This window comes from Sarcophilus harrisii, chromosome 1, assembly GCF_902635505.1.
Source record: "Sarcophilus harrisii chromosome 1, mSarHar1.11, whole genome shotgun sequence".
NCBI lineage: Eukaryota > Metazoa > Chordata > Mammalia > Dasyuromorphia > Dasyuridae > Sarcophilus > Sarcophilus harrisii.
Window position 1 is genome coordinate 19,456,315 of NC_045426.1, and position 22,867 is coordinate 19,479,181.

At 44.4% G+C, this 22,867-nt stretch overlaps 1 protein-coding gene across 3 annotated transcripts in view; it reads right to left on the bottom strand.

Moving 5' to 3' along the window:
* The window catches only part of FAM107A (family with sequence similarity 107 member A), a 114,443-nt gene that overhangs the window by 17,799 nt on the left and 73,777 nt on the right, over window positions 1-22,867 (bottom strand). The window contains exon 2 of one of the 3 annotated variants that reach the window (XM_031953403.1): window positions 21,030-21,093. In XM_031953403.1, coding sequence (XP_031809263.1) covers window positions 21,030-21,093 — 64 coding nt within the window. Of the gene's footprint in view, window positions 1-11,096; window positions 11,298-19,306; window positions 19,567-21,029; window positions 21,094-22,867 lie in introns of those variants that run through there. The other 2 variants (XM_031953414.1, XM_012544076.3) reach the window with 2 other exon arrangements.

Sequence of the window (22,867 nt, forward strand, 5' to 3'; positions counted from 1 at the left end):
TGTCACTTTAAGGGTTTTTCTTTGTAATAGAGAAGGGTTTAATGTGTGTGAGAGATGAGATTAAACAGAAACCCTTGTTTAAAAAGGCAAACAAAATTCAATTAATAAAGAACTGAAAGAAAGAAACAATGGAAGCAAGGAAAAAGGAAGTAAAGAGAAAGGAAGAATGAAAGAAAGGAAGGAAAGAAATGACCAAACAAAATGAAAGAAGAGGGATGGAAGGAGGAAATGAAAGAAAGTAGGAATGAAAAAAGAGCAATGAAAGATGAATAAATGAAAAGGAAAGGAAGTTTTTGGAATTTTCTACCTGTCCCAGAGCTATTCATCAGAGTTAATCCCTATGTCCCACAGCAGAGATAGAAATGACAGAAAATATCATAAAACAGGGAAACATGGAGATTTCTGTCTTCTGTTTGTATAGTTAATGTACTATTGCAAGGAGTTACTTCCCACTGAGTTTGACCACCACTTGGGTATGGGAAAAATCATACAGATGACTGGATTTTGTACATAGCTTAGCTTAGCATCATAACAGAGAAAAACACCATTAGAACCCTTGCACACTTAATTTGGGAACATATGTACTGGGGAGGAGTTAAAAATTAGCCACACAATTGTGCAATGTTAAATAATCAGATAACATCTGCTTGAACATCTAGTCATCCTTTCTCCCTCCCTCCTTTCCCGTACCAAGGCACCTTGTTATCATAGTAGTCCATGAGTTAAAAAAGAGGAAGAATCAGCTACAGCTCTCCATTTTGCAAATGGAGAAACTGAGGTCATTTGAATGGAAGTAATTTTAAGATCAGACAACAGGATCAAGGAAGCTCTGGTTAAGGGCTAGGATGATGTCTCTTCACTTAATTTAAATAAAAATTAAATGATAAAAATCATTCAGCAAATCATAAATTGTTCTTCTAGATTGTCCTACGTTCTGTCCTTCCCTTAGTACTGGGAATGTGTAATCAGTTGATATGCTGGATGCTGCTGCTGGAGTGCAGCATTATTGCTACAAATCCGAATCAAAGAAAGGTGGAATTAGAGCTTGAAAGTCTCTTTACGATCATTTGATACAACTCCCCCATTTTATAATCAGAAATCCTGAGGCAAAAGGGGTTAGTGTCTTGCCCACAGCCATACAGATGGTATCAGAGAAAAGGTCAAAGTCAGTCAGCTTAGCTTCCCTTCCATTATCACCTCCATGTAAGGTTGCTCCCTTTCCTGCCCCACAACTGGCCACTTCTGTTTGGTGACAATCAGCAGTCAGATTCAAAGAGGCCTTTGGAGGAAGGAGCTAAGGGTATCTATGGGGAGCAGATTTTAGTTCTGAGAGATCATCTCCCCCAAATAAGAAGGCAACCTGGGTGTTCATTTAGTCCAATGGTGTCACACTCAAATAGAAACAGAGGCTTCCTTGGTTTAGAATATCACAAATTGGCCTTATTTATATTGTATTACATTTTAATTTCTTAAACATTTCCAATCTGAGGTTGGTTCGGGTTCAGGAGTTCTGGAGCTCTGAGCTAAAGCAGACTGGATGTCCTTGATGAGTCGGGCACCAGTATGGTGAGTCCCGGGAGTGACGGGCCACTACGTTGTCTGATGAAGGGCAAAGGAGCCCGGGTCAGAAATGAGTGGGCCAAAACTTTGGGTCGTTCGGTAATGGGATAGGGTCCGAGTGGAGCCATTTCTGTTTCCTTTTCTATGTGACCTTGAACAAGACTCTTAAACCATTTGGGACCTCAGTTTTCTCAAATGTAAGGTGTGATTTTGGACTATGTGACTACAGAGGTCCCTTCCCCACCTTGATCTATGACCCTTATTTGGATGTTCTCCTCCTGCTTGAGCCTTAGTTTATTAAAGCTGGGGCCTCCAGGGGGGAGTATCCCATTCCAGATGGGAGCACAGGGGGAGTACCATGTTGGAATCAGTCAAGATATTGGGATATATTCTCTTTCTCAGAGTTACCGTCCAGCAAGCTGTGCCTTGAACTTGGTAAAACAACAATCCTTTGTACTCACCCTCTGAGCTCAGCCACACCAAAATCACAGAACTATTGCGCGCGGGCATCAGGTGGTCTCTGAGCTTGGACAAGCACCTGCAGGACTCATGTTCTGGTCATGAAGCCCTGCTATAAATTAAACGTGTCTCACTCTTGTTGCTACTCTTCATTGTCAGGACCACATATAACCAGAGATATAAGTACTTGGATCTCACCACACTACCTCGGGTCCCTTCCATTAGGTCCATGTGTCCTAGCTTGCAAGCCATCTTCCTCACTTTGAAATTAAACTTCTGTTTGCTCTGTCTCTCCTGCTTCTAGCCTGCTTTGTTTGGTTCTGGCCGCCCATAGGTTAGGGGCCAGTTCCGGTCCAGTTGACAGATCCATGAGCCTTGAAGCAAGGGTCGTCAGGGTCCATAATGTCGGGTCCTCTGGAGCACTAAACTATCCATAACTCTAAGGTTTTTCTCATGTTTCTTTCTTGTACCCACTTCCAAGGAGCTGCCACGAGCTTGTAAGTAGTCGATCTCCAACACATAGACATCAGCCAAGTCTCCATGACAACTCAAGCTTCCTCCCTAGGTCTCATACTCTAAAATTTCAAAAGCCTTCTTTTAGGCTTTCAAAGACATTTCTGCAAAACCATCGCCACAAACAAAAACAACCGGGAGTCTCTGCAACTGCTCTTGGCTGAAAGAATGGAAGGGGTGGGAGTGTGTTGGGATAATAATAACTTGTCATGGAATACAGTATGGGGAGGGGGCGAGGCTGCAAAGAAAAGGAACTTAAGCCTTTATTAACAAGCTTAGGCCATAAAAAATTGTCTGCTGGAGATCTGGGAAAGGCAAGAGGCTTGTTTTCGAAAAGCGTGTGTGTCAGAGAGAGAAGAATGAATATTCTTCTGAAAATCATCTTCCTCTCAGTTGCCATTAGGGATGGTTGGTTGGGTCCTTTATCCCAAGTACGGCTCTCCTTTGGTTTTCTCTTTCAGACATTTTTGTTCTGTCTTAAGTTTGTTCTTCTGGGGTGACAGGAAGATAAAAAAGATGGAAAATGGATCGGGGTTCTGAGAAGAGGGCCGTGAAAGGAGAATGAATGGGTGGAAACCTCAGAAGGCACCAAACTCCATCCTGGCCAAAGCAGGCAAATTCCCAGGATTCCAGGCCATGGCTGCCCCTTCTCTGACCTTTCAGAAAGCTCAGGAGTGCCACCTGATCTGCCAAGCCCCGGGGAAAGCTCCTCGGTGCCCTGTGGGGCCTTTTCCTACCAGCTATCCAACCGGCCCTCTGTCTAATGCCGACTATGGGCAAAGTACTGCCCGAGAGATCGGATGACAATCGGGAAAAGAGTCTGGAGTAAGTAAATATGAGTACTACTACCCTCCCAGGGCGTGGGTGCCTGCTGCTGCTAACTGCACAGGGCTTTAAGGGGTACCAGCCAATTTGTACAGCGCATAGTACTGACTATTTACCTTTCCAGCCTTGTTACTTGTTACTTCCCTTCCCAAGCTCCATGGTCCATGCAGACTGACCTTTCTGCTCCTCCCACATCAAGCCTCCAAGCCTTGCAATGACTAACCTGAACCCCTCACCTAGAATTCTGCCTCTGAGAATCCTCATTTCCCTTCAGGGCTCAGCTCTGGGGCCACTTCCTACAGGAGGCTTCTTCTGATCTGCCAAGTGCCAGTGTCCTTTATCCAATTAGCTTATATTTACTTGAAATATATCTATTTAAGTGTGGATTGTTTCTCCTATAGCCTCCTTTGGCCTAAAATTATTTCACTTATATGTGTCTACTAAGTGCCTAGTGTGGTGGCTGGAACAAAGCAGGTGCCTAATAAGTGCTCACGGACTGATTACTTGAAAGGTGTTCTGGGGAGGGAAGATGGTTTCTGAGTTAGAGGGTAAGAAGAGAAAGCTCCACAAAAAGGGGTGACATTGGAGCTGATTGATAGATTGATTGACATATGTTCTGTGATCTAGATTGATTAGCTGGGAGGATCATAGGATCCCAAGGAATCTTAGAGATCACCAAATCTGAGATGCTCTTTTTATTTGGTGAGGAAACTGACTCTTAGAAAGCTTATACAATTGGTCCATTAATTAAGTATATGAGGAAGCATTTGAACCCGAGTCTTAATGATTCCAAGAAGCCTACTGGCCTTATTATAGGCTGCTTCTTAAGGACTTTGGAGATGATTGGGTTCTTCTCCCCAATTTTATAATGAAAAAATATAGCTGAAGAAGCTGGAACTCCTTCTTGAAAGTGTGGGGGGATTTAAAACAGGTTGAAGTGGAGCTGAATTTATTTGTGGAGATTGCACAGACAAGACACAGGAGTAAGAAAAAAGAGGATGTTTTCCTGAATCGGGTTTATTCCCCAACCCAAATGAAGGATTGCCCGGCAATCATCGGGGAGGGCCTTGAGATGAATCTGTAAAGATAGTATGGATTAGATTGCAGAGGGCTTTAGAGTTTTCCTTTAGTTGGGGGAAAAAAAGTCATAGGATCTTAAATCTAGGGGGAGAAAAGGTCATCAAATCAGATAGCCCAGTGGTTATATGCTTTTCCCCAAGGTCACACAGGGAGTAAATGGCAGAGTCAAGATTTGAACCCAAGTGTCATTGTTCAGTTTTTGTCCAACTCGCCTCAACCTCATTTGGTGTTTTCTTGGCAAAGATGCTGGAATAGTTTGTCATTTCCTTCTCCAGCTCAGCTTACAGATGAGGAAACTGAGGCAAATAGGGTGAAGTGACTTGCCTAGGGTCACACAGCTAGTAAGAATCCATTCTTGAACTCTCAAAGATGAACATGACTCCAGGCCTGGTGCTCTATCCACTGTGCCACCTAGCTGCTCCAGTCTGGGCAGTGCAGTGACATAATCAGATCTATTAACTAGTAAAATCAACCCGACAATGGTTTGAGAGACAGGAGTAGGGGAAAGGTAAGAAGCCCAGAGAATTTTGAATAGTCCAGGCAAAAAATAGTTGAATACCTGGATCAGGGTGATGGGAACTATGGGAATAACATGGGGTCCATGGATTGGGGATAAAAAAGACTAAGCAGCTGAAAGAAACAAGTAGGGAAATGAGGGGCAAGGAAAAGTCAAAAAGCATACTAAGATCTCAAGATTCACCAAAGAGGGGAAGGCTCTGTCATAACACAGAGAAAAGGATGGTACCCAGTGGGCAAGAGAGGCTTTTGTTTGGTTCTAGTCATGATGAATTTGGCGGCCGTTCAAGATGTCTTATGGGCATTGGAAATGTGGGTCTGGACAACAGCATTCCTTGCTGTCAAAGGAGTTAAATAAATCACTTTCAAAAGAAGAATGACAAACCATTAGATACCAAAGGAGACCACACCTCATGCTACTGGTGATAAGAGAAGAGCAAACGGACAATTTTGGAAGCAGATTAGCAAAGATGAGAAGAATCGGTGTTGGAAGGACTGTGGGAAACAGGCTCTTGATAGATCTGGGAAGTGGTCTGGCTATTCCAGAGGAATCACGTGAGGAAAGTGACCGGTGATTCTTTTTAGTTCAGTGATCACCATACCCAACATGCACCTACAAGATGTCCAAGTCAGAAGTGAAAATTTGAATTTGTACTAAAAAAAATGGGATAAAATAGCATTCCTTGTGGCAGCAAAGAATTGAAAGCAATGCAGGTCCCTCTGACCTGCGTTATAGGGATGTAATGATATATATTATTATGAAGTAAGAAATGATGACCATGAGGAATTCAGAGAAAAACCTTGGAAGACTTGCATGGACTGAAACAAAATAAGGGAAGCTAGAGGAACTCTCTGACTGATGTGAAAAGAATATTGAAAGGAAATGATGTAACAATTTTGGACCAGAAGACAGTTGAAGAACCTAACATATCTCCTTCCTTTTTTGCAGAGAGGCACAGAAACATAAGGGCAGCATGCCATGGACATGGTCGGGTGTGATCACCGTCTCATTGTTTTTTTTTGCTGTAAGGGAGGGCTTCGTTTCCAGGTTGAGGGGTGGCGGTGGCAGAGGAATATATCTGGAAACGACTATGATGTGATCGATCTTATTTAATAAATTAATGAATAATACACATGTAAACAAATCCTGTGGGTCTGTAACCTGGGATAAAGGTTGAGATTAGAGATGCGAATTTAGAGGTTTCTCATGGAACAATAGTTGGAACTGTGGGAGGAGAAACGGTCATAAAGAAGAGCGTGGAGAAAGGTCAATGGAGGAGAGATGCCCAGAACCAGCCTGGTTTAAGGGGTCAGCAGGAAGAAAGATGTGAAAAGCTCAGAGATGGATCAATGGCAGAGACAGACCCAGCAAGATGCTGTTCTCTAGAACTCAAGGGGAGAAAAGTAGCAAGGAGTGAGCTGCCAACACTCTAAATGTTGCCAATAGAGTGAGGAAGGGAAGAAGAGGCCACTTGATTGGTCATTTGCCCACTGGGGACCTTTTAGAGAAGTTTTTAGAGATGGAAGGCGGATGGTGTAATGAGATGGAGATTACTCTTTCAAAAAGTCACTAGTGAAAGAGATGAGGCGGTGGCTTTTGGGAAGGAGGTGGGAGAAAGGCATAGAAAGGTTTGAATAGGATTGTTTTTTTAAAATTTGCTTGTTGCTTTTATTTTAAGAGAAATAAGATGAATAATAAAGTCATTCAAAGAGAGATTAAAGATGCATGGAGATAGGGAGTGTCATAGAATCTTGAATAACAGGGATCTTTAAAACGGAAAGCAATTATTACATAAATTTCTCAATCACCTCATTTTACAGAGGAGGAAACTGAGGCAGTGAAGATTGCTTGACTTGCTGAGGTCACAAAAGGAATCTGGACCCAGATGGGACCTGGGAGGTGCTGTTGCTTTCATTCCTGTCAGAGGAAGCCCAGAGGAGGAGATAGCTCTCCAGACTGCAGACGCCAATGTGTTAAGAGCTAACAAGACTTTTCCCATACTAATCGAAGGCAGGGTGATCATGAAAGGCTGCGGCTGGTCAGGAAAAGCTGGGAGGGGCTGCCAGAGTCGGCTGTGTGACAATTATTAGGGTATTTGTACGGGACGCAGAGGATGAGAATCACAGCATCTCAGAACTGGAGGAGACCTTGTGGGCCATGTAGAGCAATCCACCCTTGGACAGAAATCCCTCCACAGCAGAAGGAAGAACTCCAATAACGACACTGCCCATTTTATTTTTCCGTAAAACTCTCTATGTTGAAATATTTTTTTTGTTTTGCATCAGGCTGAAATTTCATTTTTTCCAACTTTTATCCATTACACCCTTTTCTGGCTCAGGGACAAGTAGAGTGCTGGGCTTGGAGTCAGGAAAAATTCATTTCAAATCTGAGCTCAATATTTGGTAGTTGTGTGACTCTGTGCAAGTCACTTAACCCCTCTTGTCTAAATTCTACATCTAAGATCCCCATCTGTCGAATGGGGATAATAAGAGTTCTTACCTCTCATGGTTGTTGGGAGTCTCAAATGAGATAATATTTATGAAGCACTTAGCACAGGACTGGAATACAGTAGGAGCTTAATAAATGCTTGTTTCCTTTTTTCCTGTCCTCTGGGGCCAATCAGAAACAGTCTAATTCCACTGCACATGAAGGCCCTTCAGATGCTTGAATGTAGTGGTTCATATGACCCTTTATATCTCTTCTCCTCCTGTCCCCAAACCCCCTTACACCTAATCTCCATTTGTCATGATCTCAGTGGCATTTGCTGATCTGGTGGCTCTCCTTGGATAGTCTCCAGCTTGCTACAATTCTTCCTCAAATCTCCAGAACTGATGTCATCAGAGTAGAGAACAAGAGGATGATTTCCCCCTACCCAGTTCTAGACCCTTCGGTCCCTCAGAGCAATCTAACCCACTATAAGCTCAGATTGAGTTTATAGTCCATTGAGACCCCCAGGTCTTTTTTTCCCCATGAGGCAATTGGGGTTAAGTGACTTGCCCAGGGTCATACAGCCAGGAAGTCTTAAGTGTCTGAGGTCAGATTTGAACTCAGGTCCTCCTGACTTTAGGGCTGGTGCTCTCTCCACTGCGCCACCACCTAGCTGTCCCACCCCCAGATCTTTTTTCAAAGCTAATGCCCATCTAAAGTTCTGACAGTTATTTCTGGGGATGATGGTCAATTCCTAGCTTTACATTGATGAGAGGTCAGAACAATTACAAATTAACCAATATATCTATAGGTACGACTGTACAGCCAATGCTCCATCCCCCCATCTCTGGCCACAATGACCAAGCCTGGTCCCAGCATCCTCTCAGGGCTACCTTCCCAAAGTGACCGGGCTTCCAACCGAAGCCAGCATCCTCAGACTCACACACTGTTTATCCCCACATCTCTGAGGGCTTTCAGAAGTCACCTCATCCATCCTGTAGCAGGAAGAGACCCTCTCTCGACAGCATCCTTCTTCTGATGCTCAGAAGACAGGAAGAAAAGGGGAGGGTGCGTCAGCCTGTAGAGGGGGGGTGCGTTTAGTCCTTTTGCTACAGCAAGGGAATGAATCTGAACGTACAGAGTTCAGGCTGGTCTCTCTCTTATAATAAAAGATGAAAGAAAGAAGGAATCGCTTTCCTGCTAAGAGATAAAAAACCTTTTTTTTTTAAATGGAGGGATTTCAAAGTAAAAACAAACAAAAAATAAAAGAAGAAGAAACTACAGAGGGTCCAGTTACTCTAATGTATGACAGGGGCTGGAAGGTGGAAGGAGGGGCTAACTAAGGGACTCTCCCTGCAGAGGGCAGAGATGAGCCATCTTGAAGGAGGCTGTGAGATGAGAGGTTACTCAGTAAGGGTCAGGGGAAGATGAGTGGTAGGCGATTCTCTGCTGAGGGAACGAAAGGAAACCAAAGTTTGTCAAACTGTGGTCAATCAGCAAGATTTTCGGTGTACCTACTATGTGCTAAGTGCCATCTTAGGCTCTGAGGAGATGGAGACAGAAATGAAAGAGTCTCCTCCTTCCAGGAGCTTCTGCTGCAGCCAGGCACACACCAGGCCAGGATGCGAACTGGCAAACTCATTCCCCACTTCCAGTGATTTAGTGGGGATGCATTATACTACCGCAAGAAAGTTAGCAAGCATGACGGGCACCAGGAAGTCTTGGGCAAGAAAGTGGAGGCTTTTAAGGGCCCAAGGGGCTTTTTCATCATGTTTGTCAGTTAAAACAAGAGCTTTTGGAAGAGAAAGACACATGTGTGGAGTGAACAGTTGCTTAAGAAGAGTTTTATCTGAAAAAATATATTTCTATTTTGACTAGAGTTAAAATGTGGGAATAACACACTTTTGACCATAATCATAACATAATAAAGTCTAGAAAAATATATCTGCTCAGAGACTGGCAATGCTATTAAAAGAAAGGGACTTAGAACTGGAAAGGGGGGAGAGTGAAAGGAGAAAGCAACCTTCACCTATTGCCAAGCTCAGGATCACTGAGTGTAGTTCCAATCATAGTAGCAGAGAGGCCTCCTAATTCTCGGGAGCCAAAAATGCAAGAAAAAAGTCAGCAGGAGCACGGGGGCCACAGAGGGCCATCCACAAGGGCACAAATTATGGATAATAAGCAAGAGGAACGAGAGGAGGCCCTTTGTCTATAGGATTGAGGCTTGGGGGAGTGGATTTATGTCTAGACTACAACTTTAGAAAGATATACCTGATTAAAGAATAACAGAAAACGAAAGGGCCCCATCATTGGGAGGGAACTTACCCCAAGCCAGATCTGAACAAGAATTCTCTTCACATAAAGCTTTCACACCTCAATAATGGGGGGGGGGACCCACTATCTCCTTAAGCAATTGATTCCACTGCTAGATAAGGGGTGTGTGTGTGTGTGTGTGTGTGAGAGAGAGAGAGAGAGAGAGAGAGAGAGAGAAAGAAGAGAGAGAGAGAGACAGACAGAGAGAGAGACAGAGAGACAGAGACAGACAGACAGAGAGAGAGACAGAGAGACAGAGAGAGACAGAGAGAGACAGAGAGAGACAGAGAGAGAGACAGAGAGAGAGAGAGAGAGAGAGAGAGAGAGAGAGAGAGAGAGAGAGAGAAAGTAAGAGTGTGTGTGTATGTGGATCAAGGAAGGCTTTATGGAGAAAGTGGCATTTGGATTAGCTTTTAAAGGACACCAATTAGGGGCTTCCAACTTTTCCCCTAACTAGCTGTGTGATCCTGGATAAGTCCCTTCACTTTGAAGAATTTCAGTTGCCAAATGAAGACATATGGGGAGGAAGGAAAAACTCTGAACATTCCATGATTTTTTTTCTTTTCATCTCCCGATGCCAGCCCAGAGCTCTACAGATAATGGACACTCAATCAGTCCAAGCTAAGTGATTAATAACCCCGAAAGGCTGCTTTGGGCCCTTTCTTGTCCCGAGCAGGCTTCAGAGTTCATTTTTAGCCATTCCCAGCATGTCCCGGGATGATTGACTCCAGGAGCCGCTGAATCAGACTGAATCCCTGCAATTTTGCTTGCTTTGATGTTTCCCAAGGCTCCAGGAGCAGACACACAAAAGCCCCGGCTAGACTCGGGCTCCGTTGCCCACGGCTGGCAGGGCCCCAGTTGGGAGCTCAGGGCGCCTCGCTTGGTTACCAGGCTGGGTCTGCCTCTCTGACCTTGGCCCAGGGCATCCTGGCTGATTTCTCATGAAATCTCTTTTGAGTTAAGGAAGGTGGAGCCGGCAGGATTATGAGGCTACGGAAAACATCGCACTCAAAATACAATCATAGAAATGTAAGAGACACAGGGACCATTCTTTGTCTTCCCCCCTTTCCAAAAGGCAAGCCATTCCCCTGTTAAAACTAGGACTTCCTTACCGGGACTCTGGGACTTGTTAAAAAAAAAGGAAACAAACCAAAGAAATCTCCCCTGGATAATCATAATACCCACATTTGTAGAAAAAGTATAGTCAGCAATCTTTTAAAATCAGTCATTTTAAGAAATCTCATCTACAGGGCAGCTGGGATCCTGTCATAGAGCTCTCCAGCACCTTGCAGACGCCCAGGAAAATGCCAGGAGAGGTGCCCAGGTGGAAGCAGGCAAACACATCCTTTGCCCAGCCAAGGAAGCCGGGCAGCTGACCCCCCCATGCCAAGCTTACTCTTACCTGATTTGACCAGCATGGCTCGGTAGAACCCTGTTGCCTCAGGGGGCACCCTGATCCCCATGTCTCTCTGGGCCATGAGTGCCGGCCGGGCACGGGGGAAGCTAGTGGAATCTCGGAGGCTGCACATGCTGGCAAGTGTGCATAGCTTTTTGGCAGTTTCTCTCTCTCTCTCTCTCTCTTTCTCTCTCTCTCTCTCTCTCTCTCTCACTTCAGTGAGGTCTTTTCAGAGATGGAAAGCAGTCATGTGAGATGGGCAGGCTTAGCACAGCCCCTGCCCTCCCCTGCCAGGCGGTACATTTTGATCTGCTGCTCTCACAAAAACCTTTCCTGGGTGATTTCGAGAGATTATGTTACAGCTGCGAGGGCTGGGATCCCAGGGCCAGGATGGAAGAACAGCCACTTTTCCTCACAATTTGCTTGGAAAGAAGGTAGGACAGGTAGCATCATGGATAGGAAACTGAGTCACAGAGGGACCAAGGGTTAGATTCTGACTTTGTTATAATTCTGACTCACGAGGGCATCACTGAGACACTCTGGTCCTCAGTTTTCTCACTTGTAAAATGAAGAGATGGGACTAGAAGACCTTCAAAGTCCCTCCCAGCTCTAGACCTATCATTTTGGTTTTTACTTTATATGTTTAATACCAATCAGCAATGGATAGAGTGATGACCCTGGAGTCGAGAGGATCTGAGATTAAATCTGACTTTAGACACTTACTAGCCGTGTGATCCCAAGCAAGACATTGAACCTGTTTGCCTCAGTTTCCCCACACCTGTAAAATGAACTGGAGAAATGGCAAAGTGATTCAGAATCTTTGCCAAGGAAACTTCAAATAGGGTCAGGGAGAGTCAGAAATGATATAAAAAAGCTAGACAGGGGTAGAAACAGCTTGAAACCCAGAGTTTCTTCTTGACATCTTGGGCTCTTTCTGGGAGACCAAAGACTTCATCAAGTGAAATGGAAAGAGTTGGGGGCTTGGAGTGAGAGAGTCTGGGGTAGCCCATTAATAACACTATGATGTTGAATAAATATTCTTTACTTTACTCTAAAGTCCTTTTTGGTTCAAGATCTCAGGCTCTGTGATTCTGGGTTGACCATTGGCTGAGAATCAAAACTAAATACAAAATACACTGGGGGCAGGGGAGGAAGATATGGCTAGAATATGGTCAGCAGGTGGGCAGCCCCGGAACCTCGGAGGGGAAGGTCTCAGGGCTTCCTCCTTCTTCGTTCTCCTAGAGTTCAATGTCAATGGATTTTGACCTCTTTCCCTTCCCCCCTGCACAAGCATCTGAAATGTAGATGGATGAGTAAGAACAATGGGAAGAACCCGGGGTTCCCATGAAGAGACTCAGTGGTTCACTCATTTATTGGGCATTTATCCTGACAACCTACATGCAGGCCTTGGTGATGGGCACTGTAAGGACTTCATTGATATGGGGGACACTGGTCCTTGCCCTCTTGGAGCCCATAGGACTATACGGGAGAGAATAATAACTAATAATTGTTTTTATTTATATTTATTTACTGCTTTATTATTTATTTATATATTGCTTTAACATATGCAAAGCACTTTACCAATGTCATCTTATTTTAGCCTTAAAAGGTAGGTAGGTGCTATTATTATAACCCCATTTTACAGTTGAGGAAATAGGGTAAAGTGACTTGGTCAGGGTCACACAGCTAATAATACCAGCCATTGAACTCAGTTCCTCTTGTCTACACATTGAGTGTACCTGTGAGTGCAATGGAGAATGCAGGGGGAGATAAAGTACTTTATTAGTTCAGAAGATAGAAAGATGGGGGGGGCAGCTTGAAAGAAAAGCAGGTCTTAGTTTAGCTAGGAACTAGACAGATAAAGGCTAGAGCATCGGACATGGTTGTTAAGACTGATCTTTGTGAATTCAAATCCAGCCTCAGGAACTTACTAGCTGTGTGACCCTGACCGAGTCACTTCATCCTATTTGCCTCAGTTTCCTTATTTGTAAAAAAAATTGGAGAAAGAAATGGCAAGTATTCCAGTATCTCTGCCAAAAAGACTCAAGAGTTGGATGTGTCTGAACAACAGTGACAAAGACAGGAAAAAATGGATAGAATCCAAGAACTCTGAGAGGAGGGAGAATTTCATCTTTATCTTTCCATCCCCAGGGTTTTATGATGGGGACTGGAACCATGATTTCATGAGTATATAGATGAGGAAATTCCCAAGACAGGTTAGCATTATTGCTATCAGTCTTAGAAAATGGCCCAGAAGCCTGAAAGGTGAAGAGGATTGCTCAGGATCACTTAGGGAGGATTCTTCCTGACTTCAGAGCTGTCTCGGTCACATATACTGCTTCCCATGGTGGATTTTGTGAAGAAATAGATGAATAAATTCTTATCGATTGATTGAAAATGAGGTGGCAAAGGGAAGTCTACATAGCTGTGGTACCAGGAGTAGAGATGGAGCTGTGAGAAAGAGTGTGGTGAGGACTCCGGGTATCACCAGCCCAGAAGACACACAGAGGGTGGAAGACCAGCCTGGAAGGTTGGGTTCCTATGGCCAAAAATGTTGGCTAACTCTCTGGTAGCCACTGTGACAACCGCGCTAGCTCCCTGGATACCTTAGAATGAGCTAGAGTCAGGATAAGCAAAAGTCCTTGGTCTTTATTCTTGATCTTTAGGGGGAGAAGTGAATTGGATGGACACAGGATCTCCACGACCTCTCCTCTTTGGCTCTCGCCCAGAAGTGACCCTGGCGAGTCTTACTCCACCCCCTAGTCCCTCCTACAATTTTCTATATACACCAATCATTGAGCCAGCACAGAATAGTGGGAAGGGCCATTTTCCAAGCATATGCTTATAGAGTATTGTCCAATCGGGTATTAGCCTTAAGTGCTCAGTTGTCCGACCTCAGTGCATCAACTCAAGAGTTTCAGTCCTTTACAGCCACAAATTGGAGATCTAGTGTGTGTCCATTCTTGGGGGAATGGCTGAACTGACAGAGATAGACAAATAGGATGGAATACAAAGAACACGAGGAGTTCAGAGAGTCGGGAGAAGACATATATGAACTGATGTGTTGGGGAATAAGGTAGAACCAGAAGGACAAAGCAGCTGCTATGGTTTAATCCAAGTCTGATCCTCTTCTGGTGTCAGTCAGTCGTTGTGTATGTTGAGATGACAGGATCACGGACTAGAGTAAGAAAGGGGCTTTAGAGCCCCATAAATCCAGCCCACCCATTTTACCGATGGGGAAACTGAGGCTCAGGCAAGAAAGGTGGCTTGCTTATCCAAGGTCATTCAAATTGTACCAAGGTCATTTAAATTCTGCCTTTGTCATTATCTGTGTGATTTTGGGTACGTCAATTAACCTCTCTCTGGATCTCAGTTTTCAACATCTGTAAAATTAGAGTTTAGATTAGTTGACCTTTGTGTTCAACTTTTCATTTCTTAAGCTAGCATTATGTATTATGTGCAGGGAGTACAGAAATGATAGGAAATATCACTAAAGCAGCTGAATTGTGATTTATTTTAATGAACAGTCTTGTTCTCAAAGAACTAACGCAGACAGCTATGGATTGAATGAAATGGAATGTAGTATAAGACATAACCGCTATGGCAGCTGTTTAAATCTTTATTAAACTTGTCAAATTGTTTAAATCTTTAAAAAAACAATCATCAAATTAAAAATTACCTAATTGTTTAAATCTTTTAAAAACAATTATCAAACTAAAAAAATTACCAACTTGTTTAAATCTGTTTTAAACAGTTGTCAAGTTAAAATGATCAAATTGTTCATGCCTTTTTTACAACAAATATCAAGCTAAGAAATTATCAAATTATTTAAATATTTAAACAAACTATTATTGAGGCAACTAGGTGGCACAGTGGATAGAGCACCAGCCCTGATGTCAGGAGGACTTGAGTTAAAATCTGACCTCAGACACTTAATACGTCCTAGCTGTGTGATCCTGGGCAAGTCACTTAACCCCAATTGCCTCAGCAAACAAATAAACAAAAAACTATTATCAATTTTAAAAATTACCCAATAGTTTAAATCTTGTTTTAAACAATTTTCAAATTAAAATGATCAAATTGCTTATAGCGTTGATAATCTCTCATGTCCATTTCATCTCTTTTATCTCTGGCTCTCAGTTTCCTCATCTGCAAAATGGGGGATGGGGTGGACTCCATGACCTTTAGGATTCTAGGACGAAATGTATGACATAATTACGAGCTTAGAAGGGGGAATAAAAGCAGTTCTCAAGCTTACCATGAGGGGTAAGACTTCTGGGTAGCCCAAGAAGACAAGGGCAGATTTGGGGAGCCTCTTGGATCCTAGTTCAGAAGCTGCTTAAGAGATCACTGGGTATCCAGGGCAGTGCTAGTCCCTGAGGGTGACTCTGATCAGTACGGGGGGGGGAGGGGAAGCGGGGGCTGCAAGAGTCAAGAAGAGTTGGCCAAAGGCCTAAGAGATGTCGAGGAGGGAGAGAGACCCGTCTGGCAGGTCCTGGGGATGGAGGTAGGTGTGAGGATAAGGAAAGGTCCCTGGAGGAGGGAAACAGCATTCAAGCCAGCCAGGATTTGTAGGATGGAGAGGATTCCAAGAGACAAGAGAGCCCGGGCATGGGGAAGAATGGGAGCAAGGACTTCTTGCCTTCTCTGACCATCAGTTTACTGATCCAGAGAATGGGGACAATCATATTCTTACTCACCTTTCTAGCAGGATGGTGGTGAGGAGGAAAGCACGTGGCAGAACTTAAAGTCCTTTCTAAACATGAGCAATGCTTTATAGGAGGGGAAAACCCATTTAAGAGGCAGAGCGGAAGGGGAGCTGAATGGGGATGCTGGAGGACAAAGTTTGGATCCCATCCTGACGCTAATGAGCTGTGTGACCACAGGCAGCCCACTAACCGCCCTCAGCCTCAGTTTCCTGTACTGTAAACAGGAGTTAATCATATAGAGTGATTCACCAAGGGGAAGCTGGGGGCTGTACGAACAGGAAGTCAGGGGCTGTTTGTAAAGAAACCATCACAGTAAGGCTAAAACTCCATAATTTGGGGCCTGCCGTATGTTCACATCCTGACTAATCACTGGACAATCCATTTCTGAAAGGCTTCAAGCCCTTCCGAATCACCCGCTCCTGGGGAAGGGGCTCAGTGGCTGCTGAGATTCTGTGTATAAAGTACTTGGTTATCATTAAGGCACAGCTCGTTACTCAAGGAATAGCGGGTCCAAATTAGCCAGCATTGAGAGCGCCTTTAGAAGCAGGAGGGGAAGTTTCTTTGGCCAAGTGTTCCAAGTCAGTCAAGCATCTGAGCAGCTGCTGCCCGGAGCTCTCCATGGTCCAGTGGAGCTGGAGCCTCTGTCCGCCCCTGACCTGTCGGGGCCTTCGTCCGCCTTGAACTTTGTTTTCCCCCACCACAGCTGCCTGCCCTGACCGGGCACATGCCCGGCTGTGACTGCTGTCTGCCTGGCAGCTGCTGGCTCCTGTTGGTACAGTTTAGTTTTTAATAAACACGTGTACGTGTACCTGTTGTTTAGCTGTGCATCCCTGGGCAAGTGACTTAACTGCTCAGTCTCAGTTTCCTTATCTCTAAAAAGGAGATCATAATGGCTTTTGTGTCACGGGCCTGCTGTGAAGAACAAACAGCATATATAACTTTGTAAACCTTAAAGTTCTAAGTGCTAGCTCTTATTGTCTCCCCTGGTAGAATGGTAGTTTCTTGAGAATAAGAATCCTTCTTCTTTCCTTCCTTCCTTCCTTCCTTCCTTCCTTCCTTCCTTCCTTCCTTCCTTCCTTCCTTCCTTCCTTCCTTCTTTCCTTCCTTCCTGCCTCCCTCCCTTCCTCCTTTCTCTCCTTCCTTCCTTCCTTCCTTCCTTCCTTCCTTCCTTCCTTCCTTCCTTCCTTCCTTCCTTCCTTCCTCTTCCTTCCTTCCTTCCTTCCTTCCTTCCTTCCTTCTTCCTTCCTTCCTTCCTTCCTTCCTTCCTTCCTTCCTTCCTTCCTTCCTTTCTTCCTGCCTCCCTCCCTTCCTTCCTTCCTTCCTTCCTTCCTTCCTTTTTTCCTTCCTTCTTTCCTCCTTTCCTCCCTCCCTCCTTCCTTCCTTCCTCCTCCCTCCCTCCCTTTGTCCCTCCCTCCCTCCCTCCTTCCTTCCTTCCTTCCTTCCTTCCTTCCTTCCTTCCTTCTTTCCTTCCTTCTTTCCTTCCTTCCTGCCTCCCTCCCTTCCTCCTTTCCTTCCTTCCTTCCTTCCTTCCTTCCTTCCTTCCTTCCTTCCTTCCTTCCTTCCTTCCTTCCTTCCTTCCTTCCTTCCTTCCTTCCTTCCTTCCTTCCTTCCTTCCTTCCTTCCTTTCTTCCTGCCTCCCTCCCTTCCTTCCTTCCTTCCTTCCTTCCTTCTTTCCTTCCTTCTTTCCTCCTTTCCTCCCTCCTCCCTCCCTCCCTCCTTCCTTCCTTCCCTCCTCCCTCCCTCCCTTTGTCCCTCCCTCCCCTCCTCCTTCCTTCCTTCCTTCCTTTCCTTCCTTCCTTCCTTCCTTCCTTCCTTCCTTCCTTCCTTCCTTCCTTTTTTTTCATTTGTTTCTCCTCCTCCCTTTTTCCTCCTCTTTCTTCTTCTCTTCCTCTTCTTTCTTCTCCTCCTCCTCTTCTTCCATTATCCTTTATGTCATGATCTCTCATGTCTCAGTAAAAAGAGCTAACATCTCTACAGCTTATAGCTATATAACACACATGTGTGCAGTTCATTTCAAGGTTTGCCCAGCACTTTCCATGTAACTTGCTCCTCACTCCAGCCCTGGGAGGGAGGTGCCATGTAGTTATCTGGCATATACTCTTTCCCTCTGTGCTCACACCCTCAGTCTCCCCACCCTCCACAATCCTGCCTTCTAAACCGTCTCTCTCATTACAAGGGGCTCTCTTTCTAGCTCTCTCTTTGCCTCACCCCCTAATCCTATTCTTTATCTTTACCATGACCCGGGGCAGGCGTCTCCTTCCCCCAAGTCTCTGCTACCCCAGTCCTTCATAATAATTACTAAATGGCTTTGTAATTGCTTTTATGTATCTCCTATTTCTTTGTATAAATTTCTCGCCTTTCAGCCGCATACATGCTCCTTGAGAGACAGGGTTGTATAATTTTTGTTTCTATGTCTTTAACCTCTGGCACAGTATCCCAACAAAGGGCAGCCACTTACCAGGTGATTATTGAATTGGATCAAGGAGGATGAATTCATTCCTTCACAAGTTACGATGACTATGAAGACCTGAGTTTGAATCCTACCTTAGACACTTTCTAGTTGTGTGAATCTGGGCAAGTTACTTCAGTCTCCTTATCAGTAAAGTGAAGGGAGTTAGAGTTTTTGGTCTCTAAGATCTTTCAAAGATCTAGATGTATGAACCTGTGATCTTTCCAGTTCTCAATCTGGGAGAGAGGTTGTGTTAATAGTAGCTCTTTACGGATCCTTCTCTTTCCCCACCCTCAAGTCAGAAGTGATCATCCCCTGCAGTGCCCCCTACAGATCTCGAGTCTATGATCCATGATCCCAAGAATTGAAAGAAATACAAGAAAACTTACTTGGGGAATGAATTTTTCACACAAAGAAGAAAAAGAAAGCTAAAAGAATGATGTGACATCCTGAAGTCAGGAGGACCTGAGTTCAGATCTGACCTCAGGCACTTAACACTTCCTAGCTGTGTGATCCTGGGCAAGTCACTTAACCCCAATTGCCTCAGCAGAAAAAAAAAAGAATGTGACAAAATTCAGCCAAAGTTAAAAAATGACCATAGCTGACACTTCTCTAGTTCTGGGGTTCTTGATGCACTTTTTCTAAGAAGCAGCCTAGGGGATAAGTTGCCCAGTTTGGCTCACCTTTCTAGAAGAACAGTGGGAGATGGATGGGCAGATGGAAAGAGAACGGGCGTACCTTTGGCCATTATCAAGAGATTCATTGGGAATTAGGAGCAGAGCCCACCAAGCCAGCTTCTGGGCCAGGGAACAGGATTTGTAAAATCCTTCGCTCTAAGTGAGCTGATGTAGAGAATGGAGGCTGTGTCCAACAGGGCTACCCCCGACCTAAAGAGACTTTTATTTGTTGGGTGCGTTCTTGAGATCCCACAATAATCTAGGGCCAACTAAAATCTAGTGTGAAGACTGAGAAACCTGGGCATGGCAAGGGCGCAGCAGGAGACAAACGGCCGGGAGGTAGATGGAACTGGAGGTCTGTTGCCTTTCTGAAGTACTTACTGAACGTAACGCTGGGACAGGGCCTTGGATTACGCTCGGCAAGCTCCTTTCCCATAACTTTTGACAGGCCGATGTGGCAAGGTAAGTCTTAGAGAAATTCAGGTTCCCTTCAAGTTGTTCTATGACCTTGGAAATTCATGATGGAAGAATGGCTGGGGAGCAACAAAGGGAGGATATGAACCTTAGTCAGGCATTTCGGATCTTGGAAATGTCATCGATGTCTTAACAAGTGGAAAGAGAAAAGAAAAACAAAGAATGTTCCTCTTACGGAGAGAGCATACTGGCGTGATTGTTAAGAGTTCCTTGGAAGAAATGGATTGATTATCAGGGTAGTGCTTTGTCCTAGCTGGTGCCAGATTGTATTGGCTCTGGAGAACTGATTATTAAATTTTCAGTGTGGGGAACTGATGGTTAAATTTTGTGAGTGTGAATTTGAGTATTTATTTAAATCTTGGATCAGTCACTGCTAAATACCAAGGTTTGATTTATTCATTTATTGATTGATTGTTTAGACTTAAGAAATGATAAGGAAGATGGAAATAATGTAGATATAACTTTTAAATGTACTATGTGTACACTTTTTCCTTCCAGAGATCTGATTGTTAAATATTTACTAGCATACCCTTACATCTGTGCGGGTAACTTGACTATATTAACTGCCTAAGTTAACTATATTTGGGAGCACTGTATGTAGTCTGGACAGTCAGTCACAAGACACAATACTTAAAGTTTGGTAATGAGCAAAGAGAGGTCAGAAAGTTGAAAGAGAAGCCAAAAAGCTATGGAGAGCAGAATAGGATCATGGGACCATCAGCTCAGAACAGGAAGGAACCATCATGACAGTCTATCACAACCTTCTCATTTGACAGTGGAAGAAACTGGGACCCAAATAAGGGAAGAGACTTGGGCAGGAGCATATAGGCAGAAAGGAATCCCTGGGATTCGAATTCAGGTTTTCTTTCTACTATTCTACAAATAGTTCTTCATGAGAAGAGCAAGGGAAGAGAGAGAGAGAAAGAGAGAGAGACAGAGAGAAAGAGAGAGTGAAACAGAGCGAGCAAGAGATAGAGAGAGAAAGAGATAGAGCGAGAGAGAGAGAGACGGAGCGAGAGAGAGAGAGAGAGAGAGAGAAAAAAAGAGAGAGACAGAGAGACACAGAGAGAGAGACAGAGACAGAGAGACAGACAGATAGAGAGACAGACACAGAGAGAGAGAATGAGAACACAGGGGCAAAAAGAATAGAGGATAGAGAGCTGGCCTTGAAGCCAGAAAGCCCTGGGTTCAAATCTTAACCTCAGACTGTTATTGACCCTGGGTAAATCATTCACTCCATCCAATAACTATCTAAGATTGTAAATCATCAATAAGGTGCTGATCTGCATTGGTAGAAAGACTTTCCCTGCCTGAGAGTTCCTTATACCAATGAAATCCAGTACCTATTCAATAAAAAGGGGAACTTTTTAATGCATTTGTTAATTCACATCATAATAGTTAGAAAGTTAGAATAAAATCTCAGATTTTCAATCTGAAGTTGAAAAAAATAGGCCTTAATAAAGTGGGGAGCCAAAGCAGACCTTAAGCCAGACCCATTTGGAAAGGTTGTACCCTCTTGATGGGGGGCGGGCACCTTCCCAAGGATCCAGCCTCTGAGCTGGGAAGAACAAGGTCACTCTTCTAGGTTCGCTGCTCTGGGTAACTCTAGCCGGGTTAGTTTCTGACTTACCTGAGCCATTCATACTGTGTTTCCTATTTTCATTGTGAAACTTGGACTGAGAAGAATATTCTTTCTGCAAAAACAGAGAAAGAAAAGTAAAATAGATGAGCTGCTCTTGGAGGGTGTGTGTGAGTGTGAATGTGTGAGTGTGAGTGTGTAAATGTGTGTGTGTGTGAGTGTGTGTGTGTGTGAGTGTGTCTGTGTGCTATAGTCTGGGGGAGGAGGAGGAAGCGGGACGTCTGAGGGAGACAAGCAGGCTCCTCTGGATTCCCAGCATCCCACACTAATCCTTCCACTGTTCAAACTTGCCCCTGGAGAAGGCTCTTTGGGAAGGAAAGCGGGGAGGGCTGCCTTGGGAAATGAAGACGCTGCAGAGACAAAGGACAGTAACAAAAGTTATTTTATTCAAGTAAATGAGATTGTTTCCAGAGAATCACAGGGCTCCGGATCCCAGGTCAGAAGGATCTCAGAGCTCATGTGCAACAATCCACTCACGTTACGGTCGAGGAAACCAAAGCCGACGAAGCTGTTCCAAGTTACCTGGCCAAGGTCATACGATAGTTGCCCTGCTGCCTGGAGAACAAGGGAATCCTGTGCTAAGTTCTGTCTCCTTTTCGGGGCCCCTAGGACGTCATGGCTCCAAAATAGGCGGCTTCACACGTGGCTTCATTTGAACAAGTCATTGATGTTAGAAAGGTAGACCTCCAACACCTTGCCTATGTTTTTCTTCTTTCAAAATGACGATGGTGATTGAGTAGGGCCTCTTCCCATCCCAAGTCTTATTTTGCAATTTGCAGAAGTGATGCATCGGACTAGATGGTCTCCTTTCTACTCAGAATTTTTTTTCCCCTGAGGCAATTGGGGTTAAGTGACTTGCCCAGGGTCACATAGCCAGGAAGTGTTAAGTGTCTGAAACCAGATTTGAACTCTGGTCCTCCCGACTTCAGGGCTGGTGCTCTATCCACTGCACCACGTAGCTGCCCCTTCACTCAGAATTTTGATCACTAACTGTCCCAATAGTGAGAAGTCCCTTCAAACAAACAAGGATGTTGCTGAACATTTGAAAGGAAGGATTGTGTACAGTAGAATTATATCCAGAAGAGACATTTGCTCATGAGAGAGCATGTTATTCTAGAATTAGAGCATAAAGTTACCTGACTTAGAAGTCATCTAATTTGATTTCCTATTTTTATAAACTGGGTAAACTGAGGCCCAGAGAGCTTGAGCAATTTGCCAAAACAGTGAATATATAGTGCTGTCAGGATTTGAATCTAAGCCCTCTGACTTCAGAGGGCAGCAAGGTGGTGCAGCAGATAGTGCTGGGATTGGAATCAAGAAGATTCATCTTTGTGAGTTCAAATCTCGGCTTAGACATTTACTAGTTGTGTGACTCCGGGCAAGTCACTCAGTCCTATTTGCTTCAGTTCCTCCTATAAGGAGGAGAAGGAGGCTGTAAGCTGGAGAAGGAAGAGTTGGACATGACTGAAAATAAGTGAACAACAAGCTCTCAGGCTCCAAAGCCAGAACTCCTTCCATTACACCTTGTATTAGAACAGAAGGGCCTTCAATGACTCTGGAAGAGGGAAGGAGCCGTTCATTCAGCCGGATATTAGAAAGTAGTTTGGTGAAAACAGAAACAGCATCAACCTGTTTCGACAGAGGACTGGGGCCTTGGCTTGGCCGTTTATTGTCCTTGGGAGCCTGGGCCAGCTTACTTAAGCTCTCCGTGTTTCTCATTACTAAACAACAGGGATGGCCTTGTGCACCTCTGTCTCACTTAAATCCAGTGGACGAATGAGTACCTGTGATGTCATTGGCCTTTGAAAATGGACAAACCACAGCAGCAA